General features: G+C 40.4%; 1 protein-coding gene across 24 annotated transcripts in view; it reads right to left on the reverse strand.

The window, feature by feature from the left end:
- The window catches only part of LOC132786097 (protein lap4), a 64,948-nt gene that overhangs the window by 22,805 nt on the left and 21,941 nt on the right, over positions 1-20,202 (reverse strand). For 16 of the 24 annotated variants that reach the window (XR_009632405.1, XM_060792494.1, XM_060792497.1 and 13 more), the window contains 17 exons: positions 17,867-18,081; positions 17,086-17,361; positions 16,943-17,022; positions 16,615-16,877; positions 9,358-9,917; positions 9,075-9,281; positions 8,812-8,998; positions 8,379-8,743; positions 6,938-7,222; positions 4,773-4,883; positions 4,429-4,608; positions 4,182-4,211; positions 3,201-3,359; positions 2,905-3,118; positions 2,748-2,836; positions 2,385-2,687; positions 2,021-2,287 (listed from right to left, as the gene is read on the reverse strand). Coding sequence is in view for 23 of the 24 variants with exons in the window: in XM_060792494.1 (XP_060648477.1) it covers positions 2,021-2,287; positions 2,385-2,687; positions 2,748-2,836; positions 2,905-3,118; positions 3,201-3,359; positions 4,182-4,211; positions 4,429-4,608; positions 4,773-4,883; positions 6,938-7,222; positions 8,379-8,743; positions 8,812-8,998; positions 9,075-9,281; positions 9,358-9,917; positions 16,615-16,877; positions 16,943-17,022; positions 17,086-17,361; positions 17,867-18,081 (3,791 nt within the window). In the remaining variant the exon portion in view is untranslated. Of the gene's footprint in view, positions 1-113; positions 153-2,020; positions 2,288-2,384; positions 2,688-2,747; positions 2,837-2,904; positions 3,119-3,200; positions 3,360-4,181; positions 4,212-4,428; positions 4,609-4,772; positions 4,884-6,937; positions 7,223-8,378; positions 8,744-8,811; positions 8,999-9,074; positions 9,282-9,357; positions 9,918-9,997; positions 10,350-15,468; positions 15,538-16,614; positions 16,878-16,942; positions 17,023-17,085; positions 17,362-17,866; positions 18,082-20,202 lie in introns of those variants that run through there. The other 8 variants (XM_060792518.1, XM_060792496.1, XM_060792517.1 and 5 more) reach the window with 7 other exon arrangements.

Raw genomic sequence — 20,202 nt, forward strand, 5'->3', positions numbered from 1 at the left:
AACTATGCCATGCTGCTGTTGCTGTTGTCTATAGTATTATCATTTTGGTTTGCACTCGATTTTTGTTTTGTTTCTTTTCCTGTATATTAAACTAAATACTCAGTCTTATAGTGGGAAACATCCGCTTGTTAAGAAATACGCTGCAATGAAATCTACGCAAAATGGCAAAACGAACACAGAGAAGTAATGGTAATAAATGAGAGAAAATAAATAAAGAATACAAATTGAAAGAGGAATAAAGAAAAAGAAAACGAAAACGAAGAAAAGCAGCGAACGGCGGCGCGCACGTCATTGAGAGCAATAAAAAGGAAGAACGAGAAGAAGATAAGAGAAAACATTTTAATGGAAATTCCTTTCAGCAGTTTTTGAATTACTTATACTTATACATATATTGTATACATATATATATATATATCGCATATTATACATATATATGTAAATGTATATAAAAGTATATTTACATCTATGCATATTGGTATATTTTTCTTTTCACTTTTCCTGTTGCTGTCAATGCAAATATTCAAATGCTACCAGCTTTAAAGGTAAGCAGCATCCAGCTACTACAACAACATCAACAATATAACAACGATAACAATAACAGTAAGAACAGCAATATGGGGGGACTCGGCAGGCAACACAACAATCATACACTGTAACAATGCCGACCGAGCAGCAGAAACTGAAGCAGAAACAGAAAGAGCCAACCAGCCATCCAAAAGGTAACCATAAAGGCGCAAACAGAAATTGATATAATATGTAAGCAGCACAAATAAGATAAAAACAGCAACAACAATAAGAACACAACAACGACAATGAGAGCAAGCAGAAGGAAATCAGCCCATACGAATATGCTAATAAATAATAAATCGTCTGCTGTCATTTCAATAAATGTGAATCACAATCAGGTGAACACAGTTTCGATGCCTTCTTCCTTCAGAGTTTTCGCTCAAAGCATGCACTTAGAATACTAGAATTTATAACTCAAACGAAACCCCATGCTAAGCAGTATTTAACTAAAGCTGCCCTTCGTTTTTTTTACCATCCTTTCCAGAACGTAAATGCAATGCAATGATGAAAATGCAACTGAAGCATGGTCAAAACAGCACAACACACATTGAATGATATTTTTGGATAACAAAAAAATGATAAGATTGAAAACTCAGAGTGAATCAATTGGAAATGTTTTCAATTACTTCTGAAATCGATTTCCAAGTATTGAGCAACAGCAATTATGATGTACGGTTGCAGATAAAGATATATCTTAAAAGCTTTTAAATGTTTTCTTGAAATTTCGTTACTTAATCGAAGCAAACATTCAAAACTTCTTGTAAAATTTGGATATTTTTCTCAGAAGTAATTAATGAATAATTGAACGAGTTCATTCTCTTATTTCTTTGTGGTCTGATGCATGAAGTTGAGAGAATAACGTATACAACATAAAGCAGCAGGCAGACAAGACCTGCAAATGATGGGCAGCCGCTGGGGGAAACGAACTTTTTGTGATGTGAATGCGAATTTGCAGATGATGATGATGAGGGGTGGAGGGGGGAGTGTGACGAGTACATTTAGGGTTTAAGTTTGTGATATGTAGCAAATGTTTGGCGGCGCATATGAATTGAATCAGATGAATAAATTTTATAAAATGTGAACACGAGAGCAGGCAAAGTAACAGATATACAGATACAAGTATTGAAACACACACACACACACACACGCACACACAACATAATACAAAACACGTAGACAGACGTTAGTGGAGTTATTCAAGAAAACAAGCAACACAAAATGTATAAAAAATATAAATAAATAAAGAGTGAAGGTTTTTGAATATAGTGAGGGGATATTTTGTTGGATGCGCAACAGTCAATCGCACTGATGCATGTGTGTGTATGTTAAGTAAAGCTAAAGGACATACACACGCTTAGAGACGACGTTAAACAAAGGCGCACACACACACAGAGAGACAGGTACAGACACAGTACACGGAAAGTTGGACAAAGACATGCGTTCAGTTACATACCTGCTGATGTTGCTGCTGCTGTTGTTGTTGCTGCTGCTGCTGTGGTTGTTGTTGTGTCTGAGTCTGTGCAGCGGTCGCTGACTCTGGAGGCGCCGCACCTATCGGCAAAGGAGCTGGCGTTGTGGGTGTGGTAGGATTCGTATCGAGCGTGTGCTTCGATATAACAACCGTCGTTGTCTTTTGTATCTTGTCCTGTTCATGATGCTCTGATGGTGATTTCGGTGGCACTGTGGTGAAAGCATCCGCGGCGCGTACAATTTCCAGCACCTAATTTGTTGTGAACACGAAAAGTGAGAGAACGAACGACATTAGTGACCAGTCAGCCAGCAAAGCAGAGGCTAAAGGCCAAGGTCATTGGACTAACCTTCTCCTGTGTGCTCTTCTCCTGTCCAATTGTTGCCAGTTGCGTCTGCTGTTGCTGCTGCTGTTGTTGATGTTGCGGCGCCTGTTCGGCGTGAATGAGCGCCACGGTCTGTGCGGCAACAGTGTCTGGCTGTGCTAAATCAGCGGACGCAACGGGCGGTGTCGGTGTCGTGGGTGGTACGGGTGATGGGGAGCCATGCACCAGAGCAGCCGCTGCTGCCAAGCCTGTTTGGCTCGTTGGCTCCGGAGTGCCAACTGTTGTTGTATCGACAGGCTGTTGTTGCGTGGCGAACACATCAAAGTCCTGCAGCAGTAAAGTTGTCAGTCGCGGACAAAACTTATTTGAACTTTATTCGACACTCACCTGTCGTAGGCGTTCCTCCTCATCGTGATCCAGACTGGAGACACTTTGGCTGTGACTCAGTTCAGAGCCTGTCTCCGAAGCACGTGAGCCTGCAAAGATAAGAATTCAATTGAAAATCACTTCTCATATGGACATCTTGATTCGGGCGTTTACTCACCTTGACGACTGCCGCCGCTGCAGGATGCAGACGAATTAAAGCCGGTGCTCATGCCGCCAGCCTGGCCAATGGAATGCATTAAACTGGATTTGTCGTAGCCCTTGCACACGACCAATTGAATCTCATTGCCAGCATTGCGCAGTACGTTGACCGCATCTTGATGCGAGGCGCCCAACAGCGAATGTCCGTTGACCTCCAGCAGACGCATGCCCACCTGTGTGTGTGTGTGGTGACCAGCAAAAAGTTTAGCTTAATACTCGTTGGCTCAAACTCAATTTACTCTGTCAAAAGTTTACCTTAAGCCTTCCATCGCGTCGCGCCGCTCCGACAGAGTTAATTTTGGACACAAAAACGCCCTCATCAGATGGATCCACTGGATTACCGCGCTGTCCATTCAGGCCGCCCTTGATGTGCATGCCCAAGCGCTCGCCCTCTGCCTTGGCCAGCAGAATTTCCTGTGATTTGCCATAACAACAGCAACAACGACAACGATAACGATAACAACAAAACAAGACATAGAAATTAGCATTGGCTTCGTTTAAGTGCTTGGCAATTATAAAATAAGAGCAAAGTCTAAGACAAAACAATTCAGATGATAATCGCCGCTGTGCGAAGCAGTGTAAAAAGGCTATACTCGAGATACTTTGAACAATAAAGACAGCCATCAGCAAAATTAAATATCTCTTTCTTAAGTAACAGCAAACAATATACAAATTGTTTGTACATCTGCTGGAAATACGCATTGCTTTCAATTGATGACATTGCTGCAGAGGTATTTAATCTTATCTCTTTATTGTTCAATTTTTCAAAATACTTTGATTATTGTGTATAGTTTAATCAGTACTATAAAAATATATATATATATTGCTGTATTTATTATTATTTGATTATTAATTCATTTTAACGTTATCGTAAAAAGCTTCTCCTACCGGTATTTGCTCTAATCTAAAAAAAAAAGCAATTCTAAAAATAAATTATTAGTCGAGCTTCCGACTCTAGATAACCAAACCCAATTTTCTTGGCATATATTTCAGGGTGTAAAATAAACAAAAACAGATTTAAAATATATTTATCAAATAAAAACAAAATATTTTCTAATCTTTTTAGATGCTGATGCGCAGAATCTGAATTGCATTTTAAATTGCATTTAACAGATTATTTATTTATTTTGAAATATGCTTCATATGCTTTATTTATTAGGTGAGGTTGATTAGTTAATTGTTTAGCGCTACCAATTGTTGTGTGGGTCGGTGTAAAATATATTTATAGTATCTTACCTCGGTTGCTACATAAACTACTTCTATGTGCTTTGCATCGTAAATGTTTTTTAAGCATTCATAGAGCATAGAGGAAAGAGAAGTATAAATTGGTTTTTGGTGTTCACTCAAAGCATTAAGTAATTGATATTTACAAAAAATTCAAGACTAAATAAGTTGCATATTATGCGAAACTAATAAGTGGCACTTAAGCAAATCAAACAAAAAAAAAGAAATACTAAAAAAAAACATAAATTATTGAACTCACCTGAAAACCAGGAGGCAGGGGATCGTGTTGTATGGTGAGCTTGATCTCATCGCCAGGCTTCAGCAGTTCGAGGACAGCATCCTGATGTGTGGCCTTTGAAACATCAGCTTCATTCACTTTCAGTATGCGATCGCCCATGCGCAGCTTGCCACATTTTGAGGCAATGCCACCCGGCACAATCTATATGTAAGATAGTGAATATATTAGAGGTGGCAAAAGTTCCTTTTTTTGTGGTTAAATTAAGTGCTAGCGTAATGAGGCTGACTGCATTACGAGGCTAATTGGCATGCACCCAAGTTGCGGCACCTCCAATTGCTTTAATTTGAAAAGTTTTCTCGACTTACGTGTGAAATGAAAATGCCCGGTTCGCGAGTACCAAATGGCACACAGGAATGATCCGTGCCTCCGATGATGCTGAAGCCGAGAGAGCCTTGATTCTTGGGCAGTACCACTTCCTATATAGAGAATACAAAGTAAGCATTTAGTTGGTGTTCACAACAAGTGAGTAAAACTAACTTAAAAAAAAAATAGAGAACACTAATCATTTGCTGTGTACATTTGAAGTTTGAAAAGCACTGAATGAATGGGTGTGCTTATATGGAACAAGTGGGTGCCCTGATCAAAATATATGTATATAAATGAGTGCGAGTGTGTGCAAAATTGTTGGTGATATTTACATGAACAAATTTCGAATAAAAATATGAGGAAGGAAAAGAGACAGAGACAAAGACAAGGACAAAGTTAATAACAAAGTAAAAGCCATGCAATTAATATCATATAAACCACAAACACCAAAGTGAGTAGAGTTAAGAGTAGGATTCATAAATAATATAGTAAATACATTACGACAATATTCATATTAGATAACTTAAAATACAGTATCATAAATTAAATAACATGCAGAAAAGTTAATATTATAATTTGCCATGCTGACAAAAACTCAACAGTTTGCGGCTACGTTCCAATTTGCAAAAACAAACAGGTACAACAAATGCTTTTGAGCTGCCTGCGGCTTAACACACACACACATACACGAGTGTGTATGCATGTGTAAGTCTGATATTAAAATGTCAAAATATATAATACAAGTTTTACATTCATTAGCCGCACACACACACACAGAAACAGAAACAGAGATGTAACTGTATGTGACGACTCGACTTTGGAAAGTTTTCACTAAAATAAATTGAATTCTTGTGCGACATCGAGGATGCTGCAATCGATGCTGCTAGCCAAATGCCTGCAGGACTTTGTCAAAATTGTATGACAAAATGCCAACAAGTGGAATTAAAAACAATTAAATATTTTATTTGCAATTCAAACACAACACAACTTTGTTGCCACAGTCACAGTCGAAAGATAAACTTCATAAGTTTGTTTTCAGCCCTCTGCATATGCTGTGTTGTGTTTTGTTGTGTGGGCGTGGCATGGTGAAAACTTTACAATAAATGCTTTTTTCATTATGCATTATTTAACGGACCTTTAGTTAGGCAGAGATGGCTCACATCTGTGCGAGAATTTACAATCAGTTTGTAGATTTATTTATTCATGTGCAAACTGGACGACACATTTTCGACAGGGATTTTGTGGATTTTCATGTTGAAAGGAGTAAAGTAAAGCAGCCAATGCACACACTTAAGAGTTGCCCGGGCTAAGCCATGAACCAAAGGCTAAATGCGATTACAACGCTCTCTCTCTAAAGCACTTAAACGAAGAATGCAATTAATATAAAATACTCTCATCCAATTCATTACATTTTATTACTTAAATTTGAATAAAGTTCTTAGTTTGTTAGTAAAAGTCCAGTTAAATTGTAGCTCTGAATTTCAATTGATTTAAAGTAAATGTTGCATGCACCTTTAACCGGTTTTGTCATCTTAACAGCTAACAATATTAATACAGATTAATTGGGGATGTCCTCCTGCCGAGTGTCCACAAACCAATTACTAACTACTTGACAAATTAGTTATCTGAATATCAATGTGCGTGTTTTGCATAATGCTTCACAAGATTTCAATTGATCTCATCGATCGATATTTGATTATTTGAAGCATTGGGCGTGCTGCCGGAAGCCAAGTCAAAGGGTGTTCAAATAGAATCGCACAATCAATTTTATTTACAAATAAATTAAAATAGAAATATATTTATGCATATGTGTGTATGTAGTAGGTGCTTAAGGGCTAACAAAAACAAAATAAGATGAGGGCCAACAATAGAAATTTATAGCCAATTACAATTTGTATATCAATTTTAAAGAGTGTGTATGTGTGTGTGAGGGGGTGTATGTGTGTGTGTGTGATGGTGTGTGGCTGTGCAATTGGCATGTGAAAAGCAAAGCTCTCGTCCTTGTGGAAAGCCGCATTCTGGCCATAGGAAACAGGAGAGCAGAGATCGAAGAGCCATTTTTTTACACACACAGCAATTGTTTTACATATTTGACATTATTTTTATAATTTTTTTTTGGTTTTTTTTTTTGCTTTTAGTGTATGCGTGATGTTGTGATAGTCACCTCACTGATCAATGGCTCCGCCAGCTGATTGTCGGTGATGCGGGTCATTACGGTTTCCGTGAACGTGGACTTCGTGATGGTCTCGGTGACACGCCCCAATTCGGTGGGCGCAGCTGGAAACATTGGCAAATCGGGCTGCGGTTTATTCACATTAACCGTCACGGCACTCACGCCCACCTCATTGGGCCGTGCCACATGCACCTGATGCTGACTGCCGCCGCTGAGAAAGTGTGCCGGTATCATCGCCTGAAAATCATCGCTGGTCAGTGGCCGCAGTGATGAGGACTGCTCTCGTCGTTGACAGTGGTTGATTTTAGGTTGATTTGGGTTTATTTTTTTGGTTGGTGTTATTGAATTGGACAAGTTTCGGTTTTCGGTTTTTTCGGAATATTTGTTTTGTGGCAGAAAGTTCAGTTTTTTAAAGCAACATTTGGATTTATAGAAAAAGAAACAAAAATATGTTTGGTTTTTGGTAAATTTCGTTACACAGTTTCGATTTTGTTTTGGTATTTGATTTGTAGCGACTAAATGCTCTAGATGCTAAGCTAAGCTGCCTAAACACTAACTAAATATATAGATAAATACGAATGTGAATGCATATAGTATATAGTATGTATGTATATTATGTATTTTAGCTTTATTATATATACAGCTGTATAACTAGCCCTGCTGGTCCCTTTCTCAATTCGATTCGATGTGCATTTTGTAGAACGAATATGTAAGCCAAGGACACAAAACGAACACAAATTGCTTGTGCATATTTATCAATGTTGTTGTTGTCGGAGGGAGGGGGAGAATAATATAAAAAATATTGTATGTAATACACGTATGTATGTGTATATGTGATACGAGTACCAAGAGAAAGAGTAACAGGATAAACGCGCACAGCGCACAGGGCACATGCAAAACAAACACAAACAAAATTTGATATATGTACTTTATATGTAATAGATATATATATATATATATAGATGTGTGTATATGTGTGTAGATCTAAGAGCTAGGGTTATAGTTTGATAATCTCGCAGATACAAAATGTATTAGCACAATTAGATATATATGTGTATGTTGTTTATAGGAAGAGTGTTTATGTGTGTATCAACAACAATTTGCGTGAATCTTCGTTATTTATTTGCCCAACTTGCGCGTCAGTTCGAACTTACCTCCTCCGGGGCCATCATCGTCATCTAACAACTGATGCGCAAGCTGTTGGCTTTTGAATTTGTATTTGGACTGGGTTTTTTAGTGTTGGGCCTGAGGAGGTTACTTAAGACTAAAGCCTGAGCATGAATTAACGAACGAGCGAGCGAGCGAACGAACGAACGAGCTTATGGAGCAACATTAAAATGACGTGCAGAACAACTAAAACAGGTAACTAAGGCTAAAGGGACTAAAACACAACAAGAACTACAAAGTATAATATCTATGAACTATATCTTACCTGAGCCTCGCCCGAGTCGCCGCTGCTTGTGGATGCCGCACCATTCAGTGGCCCATCGCCATCGCCCAAGGGCACAGAGTTGGTGCGACGCGGCGCTGGCACTGGCTGACCTGTGGATTTGTCAATATGTGACGCAGCAACTGCGGCAGGAATCGTAGCAGCAGCCACCTGGGCAGTAGCAACAGCAGCAGTTGGAGCTGGAGCTGTGACAAATCCGTTTGTCTTGTTGTTAGGCAGCGTGTTATTATTGTTGTTGTTTGTGTAGGCAACACCAGTTGCCGTTGCTGTGGGCGTGGTGGCCAATGTGTTGTACTTGTAAGGCTGCTCTGCGGCATTCACATCGCCCACAGAGCGCTTAAAGTTGGCTACAAACATACAGAGAGAGAGGGAATAGTTAACAAAGTTAAAAGCAAACGAAGAAGCATCGACTAACCTGGTCGATTCGCCAGATATCCGGAGGGACTCAACGAGTTGAGCACGGCGGGACTGCGCGGACTTGTGGGCGGTTCGAGGGGGCCGCGATATTCGCGCTGCAGCACGAGACGCACAAATCGCTGCGGCTCAGTGAGGCAGGCAACAGCGGCGTCGTGATGCGCCTCCGTCATGTCATTGCCGTTAATCTGCAAGCGAGATAGAAAGAGAGAGATACGCGGTTTTGGGTGCTACAGTGAAATGCTATTAGCGTTTGCCACTTACCGCCATGACACGGTCGCCGACCATGATTTTGCCATCGCGATGGGCGAGTCCGCCCTCGGTGATGCGCGATATGAAAATGCCATCGCAGTCATCCTTAAAGGGCGGCGAGCCCTTGCCGCCGGCAATGCTGAAGCCCAATCCCTGGCCAATTTGATCCCGTATCAGCGTCGTGTGCAATTGAATAAAGCTCAGCGGCGCCGTCGTGTCCTGAAACCGCAAAAAACAACATAAATCAATCAACACCCCGTTCCAAACACACACAAACAGACAACCTAACACTCACCTTGCCATTTTGCAGCAGCATTCCATTCGAAACTGGCGCAATCTGTTGTATTGGCTGCTGTGGTTGCTGATACTGTTGCTGCTGCTGTTGTTGCAACAGTTGCTGCTGCTGTTCGGGTATGATTTGTATTGGTGGCGGAATGTAGCGCTCTTGTGGCGCAGCTGGCGGCAACTCGGCAACGAGTGGACGCGTCTCCACCGAGATCTGCGAAATGCTGCCATCCTCACTGAACACCGGATGCCCAATGAGCCGCGTGACCTCGCGTTGCACCACCAACACCAACACGGCACCGCAAGCCTTCAGAACTTGCACTGCCTGATAGTGATCCGCATCGACCACAACAATGCCGTTCACCTTGAGCACCTTGTCGCCCACTTTCAAGCCAGCCAAGTCCGCTGGCCCCGCCTCGGTAACGCGTGATATGAAAATGCCATCGTCATCGCCCTTAAACGGCGTCGAACCTTTGCCGCCAGCGATGCTCAGTCCAAGCCCCGCGGAGGTGCGTTCAATGTGTATTTCGTACTGCTCCAGACGCAGTTCTGTGACGCCATCAATGTTATCTGCGAGAGAGAAAGAAGTAGACAAGAGATTAACATTGTTGCAAAAGAATTTAAAGTCTTCTCCCTCCAAAAGTGTTTACCAAACTGTTGTTGTCGCTGTCGCTCGTACTCGCGATCCACAGGATCGTAGCTGGTCACGATGCGCACACGTTTGTCCTTGCGACGCAAGGAGCCGCCATTTGAACTGACCAAAGAACTGCGCAGACTGCCGGTGGCAGGACTGTTGCGTCCACTACTTCCCCCGCCCACCATAAAGTTGTTGCCATTGCTGCGCTGGCCGCTGCGGGGCAACGTGTTGTTGCCCTCCTTGACTTTAATTTTGACATTGAACATGATGTGCGATGTTATCACACACAAACGCAATGAATTTCAACTTGAATGCACTTTTCAATATGCGCTGGTTGGCATATTTTTTGCAGATTGCACAGCACCCTGTATATATTGAACCATTTTATTTCATTGCACTTTCGCAATAACCTCAACTTCAACCTCAACCAAACAAGGCCACAACAACAATAAAAAAGAGCAACTCTTTTGCCAATTTATGCGCAACGGCATGGAAAATCGCAATAGCAATAAAAACAGTATCTACTTCATATCGTTTAAATTAAGAAGTAGGCAACAAAAAAAAATTACAATTTTGATTGGTCTGATTTGGCGGCAATACATTTAATTCGATTGCCAGGAGGAATAAATTTATGCGCTGCATAAATTACATATTAATGACATGAAAATTTGTGTGCAAATTTAATGGCTGCCGAAAAAGTTCCACAACGACGACGACGACGATGAGAGGACGCAGCTGTGTGTGTTTCGCCAGGATCCCATAAACGCCAGCCAATGAACCGATACAGGCAGGCAGGCAAGGCAAGTGAGAAAAGTGAGGAGGGGGATAGAAAATAAAGCCATTTTAGGCCATAAAGCCAACGACCTTGAGCCATAACCACAATAGACCAGGTTTGCCCTCAGTTCCCCAGCTCCCCAATCCCCATTTTGGGCATCGTCAGCTAGCATCAGCGAAATGGCCTTAAGCTACTTTTGAATAATAATTAAATAAATAAAGAGCAACGAGAGTCGCACACAAAAAAGGCCAGGTAAAACAGGTCCTTCTTTCACCCCCCTCGCTTCGTCCCTTGCCAACTGTCCATTGTTAATTCGCTTTCACTGTTGTTATGCTGATTTGCACTCAATAAATCCGTCGGCACTCGGCAACAAACTTGTTTCACTTTTAATGACTGTCCAATGGAATGAGTCCTGCTCGAGTCCTGATGCTGATAACCCCATACAAACAACATTGCCAGAGTCGCATTTATAATTGTTGTTGTACTCGCTCGATTCGCATATTAATTAAGGCCACAACATTTCGCAGTCCAGCTGCTTAAGTATGCAACATGCTATTTTTGCCACACGATAATATTATGAATTATTAACGGTCATTTTCATTTTCAATGCCTTTTTTCCTCAGTTTACATATTTTTTACAGCTTTTTTTATCATCGCCGAAAGTCAATTATTTACCCAAACAAAACTTTTCATTTAAATCGTAAAAATTGTCTCGGATAAATAATCAGGCAATAAGAAAAAATGGTTTGCTCTTATTTTTTTGTGAGAGGGTCGAGAGCAAAATGTGTAAAATGCCCAACAATTTCACAATATGAAAACATTTTATAAGCGCCCATAAAATGTTCGACATACACGTGTGCACTCTCACACACACACATATGTATACATGTGTATACAAAAGGCACGCAGAGATTGGATTGGGGCCAAAGCCAGAAGAAATCTTTTGCAATTTTTTGCCAGAGCTTCGACAAGAGCAACAACACAATACGACAAACCAAAAGACATAAAACAAAATACGATATTTCTTTCTTGCGAGGCACGTGTTGCATGTGTGTGTGTGTGTGTATGTGTGCAGCAATCGCCTGTAAGTATGCAACAAATGCAAAATTCATCCATCTGCTGAGTAGCCGCCAGACTTGTGGCGATGGAGAATATATAAATGGGATATTTATAATTCCCTTAACCGATTGAGGAAAAATGCTGAAGAAAAATAATTTAAGCTATAATTCTTTAAAGATCTTCGCACGAATTGAGCATTTTCATTCGCTTTCCCGCACACACACTTAAAATACCATTTGGAATTTAACGACTGTATTTAAGTAAAAGTACGCTCGATGAAGTGCGTAAAAGTAATGTGCAGCAAATAAATGGCATAAATGTGAATATATTAAAATTTAAATGCACCACCAAAAATGAGGCACAAACACTCATAAAAAAATGTGTTGCGGCGAAACTCATTAAAAACATTGAAGGGGGAAAAAAAACAACATTTTCGAAGACGATGTTTACCCCGAGGGCATTCGAGTTTGTGTTGTCTGCGACTCTGAAAATGCAGCAACTGATTGGCGAATACCGAATCAATGCGATGCTTTCACATCTCAGCTCGCTTTTTGGGGTTATTTATATGTAAATGACCTGGCCAAGAAGGGTCTAGAGTCTAGGAGCTCCAGAGAGAGCGAGAGAGAAATGTGGGTATAGTAGTAGATAACATGACAGAGGCCAGCGCCAGAAGCTGAACTCATATTTCACACACAGAGCAGCTTTGTGTCCAGCCTTGTCATGCATGTCCTGTGGCCAGCCATTGACAGGCTGACAAGCGTCTCTCTGTCTCTGCCTTTGCCTTGCACTTGGACTTGGTCAAAGCCAGAGAAAGAGAAAGACAGAGAGAGAGACACGCCCGTGTGTTCTCGTGTTCCCTTTTGTTGCTGTCTAGCCACTAACATATTCTCTTTATGACAAGTCGAACTTGAGAAAACATTTTCTTTATGCAAATTTAATGGACGCATGTCACAAACTTTATGCCAACTCAACTGGGCTGCTCACAACCCCAACCCCAACTCCATCGTATTGTATTCATTTCTCTAACTTGCCAATTGAATGCACAACTCTTGTATCGAATGCCAATGACCGCAAAAGTAATCGCTTTTAATTACGCTCGCAGAAGATCAAGTGAACTAATTGCTCTCGATGAGATCGATAAACACGTGAAATATGAATGCGTATCACGTTGAAAGGGCTCAACAGGCAACCGCAGCGGTTGATAAATTGCCGGTCATGTTGCGGGTGCTGCGACCGAGAAACCGCTTGACAAATTGCAAATGTAAAGCTTTTTAAAAAAATTCTTAAATGTGGCACAAACAAAATGCATAAAACAGAAATTAATGAATCACTTTTTTATGCTGTGCGTATGAGCAACATTGGTTGCCACAAATCTCCACTTTTTTGTTTTGCAAGCGAGCCTAAAAGGGGTGCGCGTTGTGTTTTCTCTCTCATATCTAATCAGCTGGCTGAAACACAGGTACGACGACAACACAAACTTTGGAATGCCTAAAGCCCAATTGATAAGGCCAGAAACAAAAACAGAGAAGAGAGAAAGAGAGACAACAACAACAAAAACACCGTTGGAGTGACGCGTTGTAAAAAACAAATGCGAGATAAGCGAACATGATTGGAAAACTGAACTAAACTGAATCATTGCGCCATACATGAAATATTTTTGGACAGCCTACGGCATACGTATGTACGTATTACAATTACAATACAAAGTCAAGCGTTAGTAATGACCTTGGTCCACCTGTCGTAGGCGTATGCGTAATATCGCGTAGCCGCCCCATACGCCGCGGGCTTATCAATTATATCGAGTTAACGGACAACAGCAACAGCAACAGAAATTGATACTGTGAATGTGTGAGGAAACAAGCCGATAAGCCAAGGGGGATGACATCATTGACTCATTTGGCTTTAAATTTACCGCTAAATGTTGCTCTACTCACAACTGTTTGTGAATGAAAACAAGTCTTCTAAACTCTTTTTACTATTTAAATTGAGAATCGAATTATGTTTATTGAACTATTAAAGAAAGCGCTCTAAGTACGTCTATAATCCCATTAAGCGACAACAAGTGCAACACTTGTGAGCGTTGTCATGTTGCCTATTCAGGCGTTAAGCCAACTGTCTCCCTCCTCTTCCTCCTTCCCCACTCGGCAGTTGTGTCATCGACAAGTTGCGAGTATTTCGCGCATTTGCAACATTTTCGCGCTGGAAAATGTAATGCAAAATCGTTTGACATAACCATCTCGCACAGTTCCCTTGCCACTTTTTCAGCTGTGCTTTTTTTTTCTCGCTTAAATCTGGCATTTATTGCATTTCTCTTCTTTCCATTCTGCACGCGAAATGTCAAATAGATTCAAAGTGGAGGAGGCGAGAAAAGAAAGAAGAAACATTCAAGGCTGGCGAAAATTCACATGCAACTGTTAGAAAGACAAATCTGTGTTTGTTGAAAATATCAATAAATGAAAAATGAAATAATTCGAATATATGCGAGTGAATAGTTGAAATTGATGCCTGCAGCGAGTACTTGGCTAAAGCTTGTTATAATCCAGCAGTAACGTGCAAACAAACGCAACAAACAAACAGCACAAACATAAGCAAACGAACACGCACCGAGAAATTCAATAAGGGCAACGCTCAACACAGCAGAGCAGAGCAGAGAACAGCGTGCAATCAACAATACAATACACAAAATCAATTGCATTGCTTCGGGCTTATCAACGCTTTATTTATTGACCACCATTGCTTTTGCTGGGGTTGCGAGTTCGCTTTAAGATATTACAATGAATGCTGATGGCAAGTGCAACCGCAATAGCAACAGCAACAGCGACAGCAAATGCAACATATTGTTTGCCAAAGGAATGCAAAAAGGTACTGAGCAAATGTTGATTGTGCTGCACACAAAACGCAAACGCACACACACAAAAAATCTAGTCAAAAGCATTTGCCAGGAAACCGGATATGCACACATACTGCGAACTGGAGATAAACTTGGCGCTGTTTGTCAAGTGCAAATATATATTATATATAGAATATAAAGCAAGTCTTTGCTATATAAACAACATGTGAAAGTATGTGTGTGTGTGTGTGCTGCCAAGCAGCTCATTTTGCGTATGCATTGCAACCAAAATGTAAATAGCGGAAGCTGCTAACGTTGCCACAAGGCAACGCTGAGGCAACTCAAGTCTGTGATGTGCCGCAGCGTAGCCTTGAAGAAGCACAAGAATCACTTTTTGCCTTTGCATATGTGGTGTTGACCTTGCTGCACTGCAAGAACTACTTGCTTATTTGCACTTGAAATTCAATTTGGCTCAACGGCATACGCTGCGTATGCGCAATGTGCAGACATGCCTCTAATCAATGACACAGACACACAGAGACAGTCAGCCACAGTCAACCCCAAACAAAATCAATAAAAAACCAGTGCAACAACACGTAAGCAATGCAAATTTGTACAAAATACAAAAGTAATAACTCAACAATCAACTGCTATTTCCAAATTGTTGTTGTTGTTTTTTCGATGTTTATGACTAAGTCAAGGTATGTGAAGTTTTTGGCTATTGTTTTGACTGCACAAGTGCGAGAGTGAGTCTCTGTGTAGACAGCAGGCGTTAATAGCCATAAGCAAATAATAGTTAAAAGTCAAGCAAAAGACTGACGCGAAGTACGAAGTAGCGAAGTGACGCGCGCTCTCGCGATGTTGACAAAACGCAAGCGTAACTAAAAAAATGACTAAACGCGGCGGCAAATGGGCAACACGACAAGACCCAGACCCCAAACTCAGGCACAGACACCGACACAGCCAGACAGTCAATTGCACTCTCACTCTCTCTCTCTCACACACACAAGTTCTCCCACCAGCAAGTACTCACGAATACACTCATACACTCACATGCTCACTCACTCAGGTAGCCTCTCAACATTTGCCATAATGAGGCAAAACTCATTTCAGTTTCATTTTTCAATTTTTATTTCACACTTTCTTTACTTGTTGCGCTCTTTATAGTTTTGCTCTTTCTGCTTTGCTCTTTATTTTTTTTTTTGCCTCGTTTTCTTGCTCATTTTCATTCGCTGTTTGCACTTTATCTACCCCACACTCAACGTTTGTTTGCTTTATCAGCTTTTGCAAGCCAGGCAGGCAAATAGATAGCGATAACTGATAGGCCCCACTGTTAGTTGGGTGCTTTACTCACGGCGCTGACTGTAGACTGTAATTGCTCGCATTGCGTGTACTATGCACGTACGTATATTTTTTAGGCCAAATTTCTAGGCATTTGTTTACCTGTTACGCACTCGCGTAACGCGCTTTTAATAGGCCAACGGATTAACCTTTAATTTTCCCTTTTGTGGTAATTAAATTGATGTGATACAACTCTTTGAGCCGATGACGATGATATCAGCATAATCAAACAAGACACATGACATAATTACCCCGTAGGAGTTTATTTACTCTTGAACTGGTTTACTTTTGAGATTCGAGAACTTCAATTCATGAATTCTGACTTTACCTAGTTTTCGGCTCATCTCAATTAAAACTGTTTGCATTCTTCGTCATGCAGTTTAGTTAACAAAAACCAAAACAAATTGTGTGAATAATTCTTGGATTTTGTTAGACAAACAATGATTGAATTTCAAAGTAAGAAATATTTGCAATACAATATGAATATTGCCCTCATATCTCTTTACTCTCTCTCTCTTCTAAGTGCACTTATTGATTGTTTATTGATTACTTTGAGTTGACCCCCCACACCACATTTGCCCTGTGTGAGCTCTTAAGAGAAACCCCTTCCATTGTAGCAACTTACCTGAGACGGCTTCGGCTGAAGTGGGCGCTGGTATTGGGGAGAGCGATGCATCGAATGGATGTTGTTGTTGCTGCTGCTGCTCCTGTTCCTGTTCCAGCTGCTCAGCATCGGTATTCTCCTCCTCAATGGGTGACTGCACCGAGTGCTGAGGCGTTTGCTCGTTGTTGCGCTCCTGTGAGGCCAAAGCATTGGCCAATATTTCGCTGGCCTGTTTGTCGGTCAACGGCTGAACACGTTTGTTCTTCAAATGATGCGGTGTATCGCTACAAATAAATAGAAATCATTAGTATAAAGTACGATTCAGATAGCAAGAGTCTCGTCGACTTACCGTCTGTGCAATTTGGGTGGTCGGTTCTTAAAGTCATCGTCTTCACCCTCCACCTGAAAGCCAACACGACGATCAGTTTCCTGTAATAGCAGATGAATTTGTTTATTATATGAATCAAATATTATTATTAAATTTTTACTTACATATTCATCTTCCTGCTCGTCGGCATCTTCCTCAGCTGCAGCAGCAGTTGTCGAATCACCCTGTGTGGATTGTGGCTGTGCTACAGTGGTGGGTGTTGGTGTTGGTGAAACAATGCCAACCGCAACCGGTTTGGAAGAATTCACCACAGCTGATGGTTTCTGTACCTGCTGAGCGGCACTGGTGTTATTGGTGGTTGTCACGGCTACTTGTTGGTGATTATTTGCTTGGGTTCGTGTCTCGGTGGGGGTTTCTGTCACAACTGGCTTCGTGCCGTTCTGTTAAAAGCAAACAAAAATCATTTATCAATTGAAACAACAAATTTAATAATTAAGCGAAACTCAACAAATACATAAATAATACTTAATCACTTAATTTCAAACATAATTTGCAAAAATAACTCAGGTAAATACACTAATTTTTATTGGCTTAATAATAATGATAAATATATAGAAAAAGAGATTCATTTAAAGTACCAAATAAATACGTAAAATTAAAATTAGAGAAAAATATTTGGTTTGTGGTTAATACTATGAAGCCTTATATCTAAATTAATTTGTAAAAATACGAAAATAATAAAACAATAATATAAATTAATTAATTTAGGCGGCAATAAAGAAATACGTATGTGGGTCAGCAGTTGTGAAAGCCAATGGAAAAAGAATTGACTCAGCTGGATGGGAGCCCCTCGAGCGATCATTACGAAAGCAATTAGGGGCATTTGAAGTAGAGACATAAACTTGACCCCCGACCCTGCCCACTTGATCTTCTAGTATCATTTACCTCCTCTGGCAGTGACATCAAATTGGTGTTCTCCTCATGCCGACTGCGCTCCACTTTCAGCTTCTGGGCCTTGGCCTTCAGATCCTTCGGATGCGGCGTATTCTGACGCACAAATGGCGTATCCTTCTCCTGGGACACCTCCTCGGAGAACTTGACAACGGTGCGCGACGGTTCGCGTTCCTCGTATGGCTCCGAATCGGATTCCAGATCGCGTGCTGCGGGCGGCAAAGAGTGAAGAATTTTTATTAACAATTTGGTTTTTTAATTGATTGTGGTGTTTAACTAATTATATTATTAGCAGCAAACGGCATGCGCATGCATTCGTACAGTTAAGCGTATATAAATATTTACATTAAGATCGGTTAATGGCCCGTGGCTTTCAGCTATGTAAAATCAATAAATACTGCTGCCCATTGGAGAAGAAGCAACAAAAATCTAAACGAAAAACAACAATGGGCGCGGAGCGCAACTATTTCCGAATCTGTAGCATAAACATTTGCCAGCAAGGGGCATGCAAGCCACAAGGCAAGAGGGCCCAATATAGCACTCTCTAATCCATCAATCGGTTATGAGAGAGTGCGCCATAAATTTTCATACAACGTAAACAATACTAAAATTGCAACATGTGGGCAATTCAGTTGAACTCAAGCCTCTCAACAACCATTTGGGGACGGTGCGAGGCGGGGCGGGGGAGCGCAATAAACAAATGCAAATCGTTGTTACTGACGGAAGTTTCAGTTTGGGGTCTCAAGTAGCTGCATCCAATGTCAGCCCATAACTTATCATAATCATTTTCACTCATTCCACAAATATTTGAAATGTTTAACACACCCAGCGGGTCGACGACGGTGTCATCATCATCGTTGCTGTTGTCATTGATAACTTAAGTGAATTTAGCGGATCTTAAGCAGCGTTTTTATATGGAGATTTATGTAAATAAAGCCAACTACGACGCGTAAAAACAATAATAATGTTAGGGCCCAGGGGCGTCTGTGTGTCTCTTGACCGTCAGACAGTCAGAGTTTTAATTGGATAATTTGAACAACATTAAAGTGACGCGGGCGCAACCACTTACACCACTTACATCGAATACATATAGGGGAGGAGGCTCTATTGATGTATTGCCTTGAGATCTTTTTCACACAAGTGTGTAAATTGCATGAAATATGTTTCATGTTGTGATCATTGAGGAACCGAAATGAATGATGAGATTATAGTTGTATTTTTAGAAGCTATTTGTGTATGCTCAAAACTGGTTACAAAATATTATTATTATTATTGACGAGCTGAAAATGAAAACTACGCAAAAAAAAAACTGCCACAACCACAATAACAACAAGTTGAACAATAAAAGTCAATAAATAGTAAATAGTACAGTGAAGCCTACGAAATGCTAAATCAACTAACTGAAACTGGGATCAAAGTCTTCAATCGAGATTGCATTCTAAAATAGAAACTAAGGTGCTAATTGATTTAATAACTATAGACGAGTCTCCGATTAAAAAACTAGTGAGAAAGCTACTCGGGTGTGGTCGACTGTGGAATATCCGCTACCTAAATATGTATACAAAATAAATATACCGAAAAATTACTGAGATATACTGAAATGTATATTTGGTATATACCAATTGATTAGTGGTGTATAACAAGAAATCTACTCGAGTATGTTCGAATGTGAGATATCCGCTACATAAATACTAAATATACCGAAAAAATACTGAGATATACCGAAATGCATATTTGGTTTATTGATTAATGTATTTGGGATACCCGCTACATGAATGATTGATATACTAAAAATACCAAATAGAGCAAAAATATATATACCGAAATATATATTTGGTATAAAGAGTGTTGCTCGACTGTGCGATATTTGCTACCTTAACAATAAATATACCGAAAAATACTGAGATATACCAAAATGTATAATTGGTATATTTATATAAAAACTGCTGTACAAAAAAGTTACGTGTTTATATCTATCTATATCTCTTATATCAGGTGTTCATACAGACAGACTGTCATTGTTATATCGTCTCGTAACTGGTATAACAAGAAACAGCTCAACCAGAGGTTTGTTAGTCACGATTTTAACGTGGTCAATCGATAGGCTAGCTATCAAAGTGATAGCAATAGTTGAGGTAGATTGCGATTGATACATCATGGGAACCTCTCTTATCAACATTCCAGGAAAATCCAAGATAGCAAATACAAGCACAAATTTGCTTATAATTCTTCAAGTGCCAGGCTTGACTGTACCATTGAGTTGGCCATCTGACAGGCCATTAATCAATGCGCGCTCTTTTCGCTTTTGACAACAACAACAAAGCTAAGAG

This window comes from Drosophila nasuta, chromosome 2R (genome assembly GCF_023558535.2).
Source record: "Drosophila nasuta strain 15112-1781.00 chromosome 2R, ASM2355853v1, whole genome shotgun sequence".
Taxonomy (NCBI): Eukaryota; Metazoa; Arthropoda; class Insecta; order Diptera; family Drosophilidae; genus Drosophila; species Drosophila nasuta.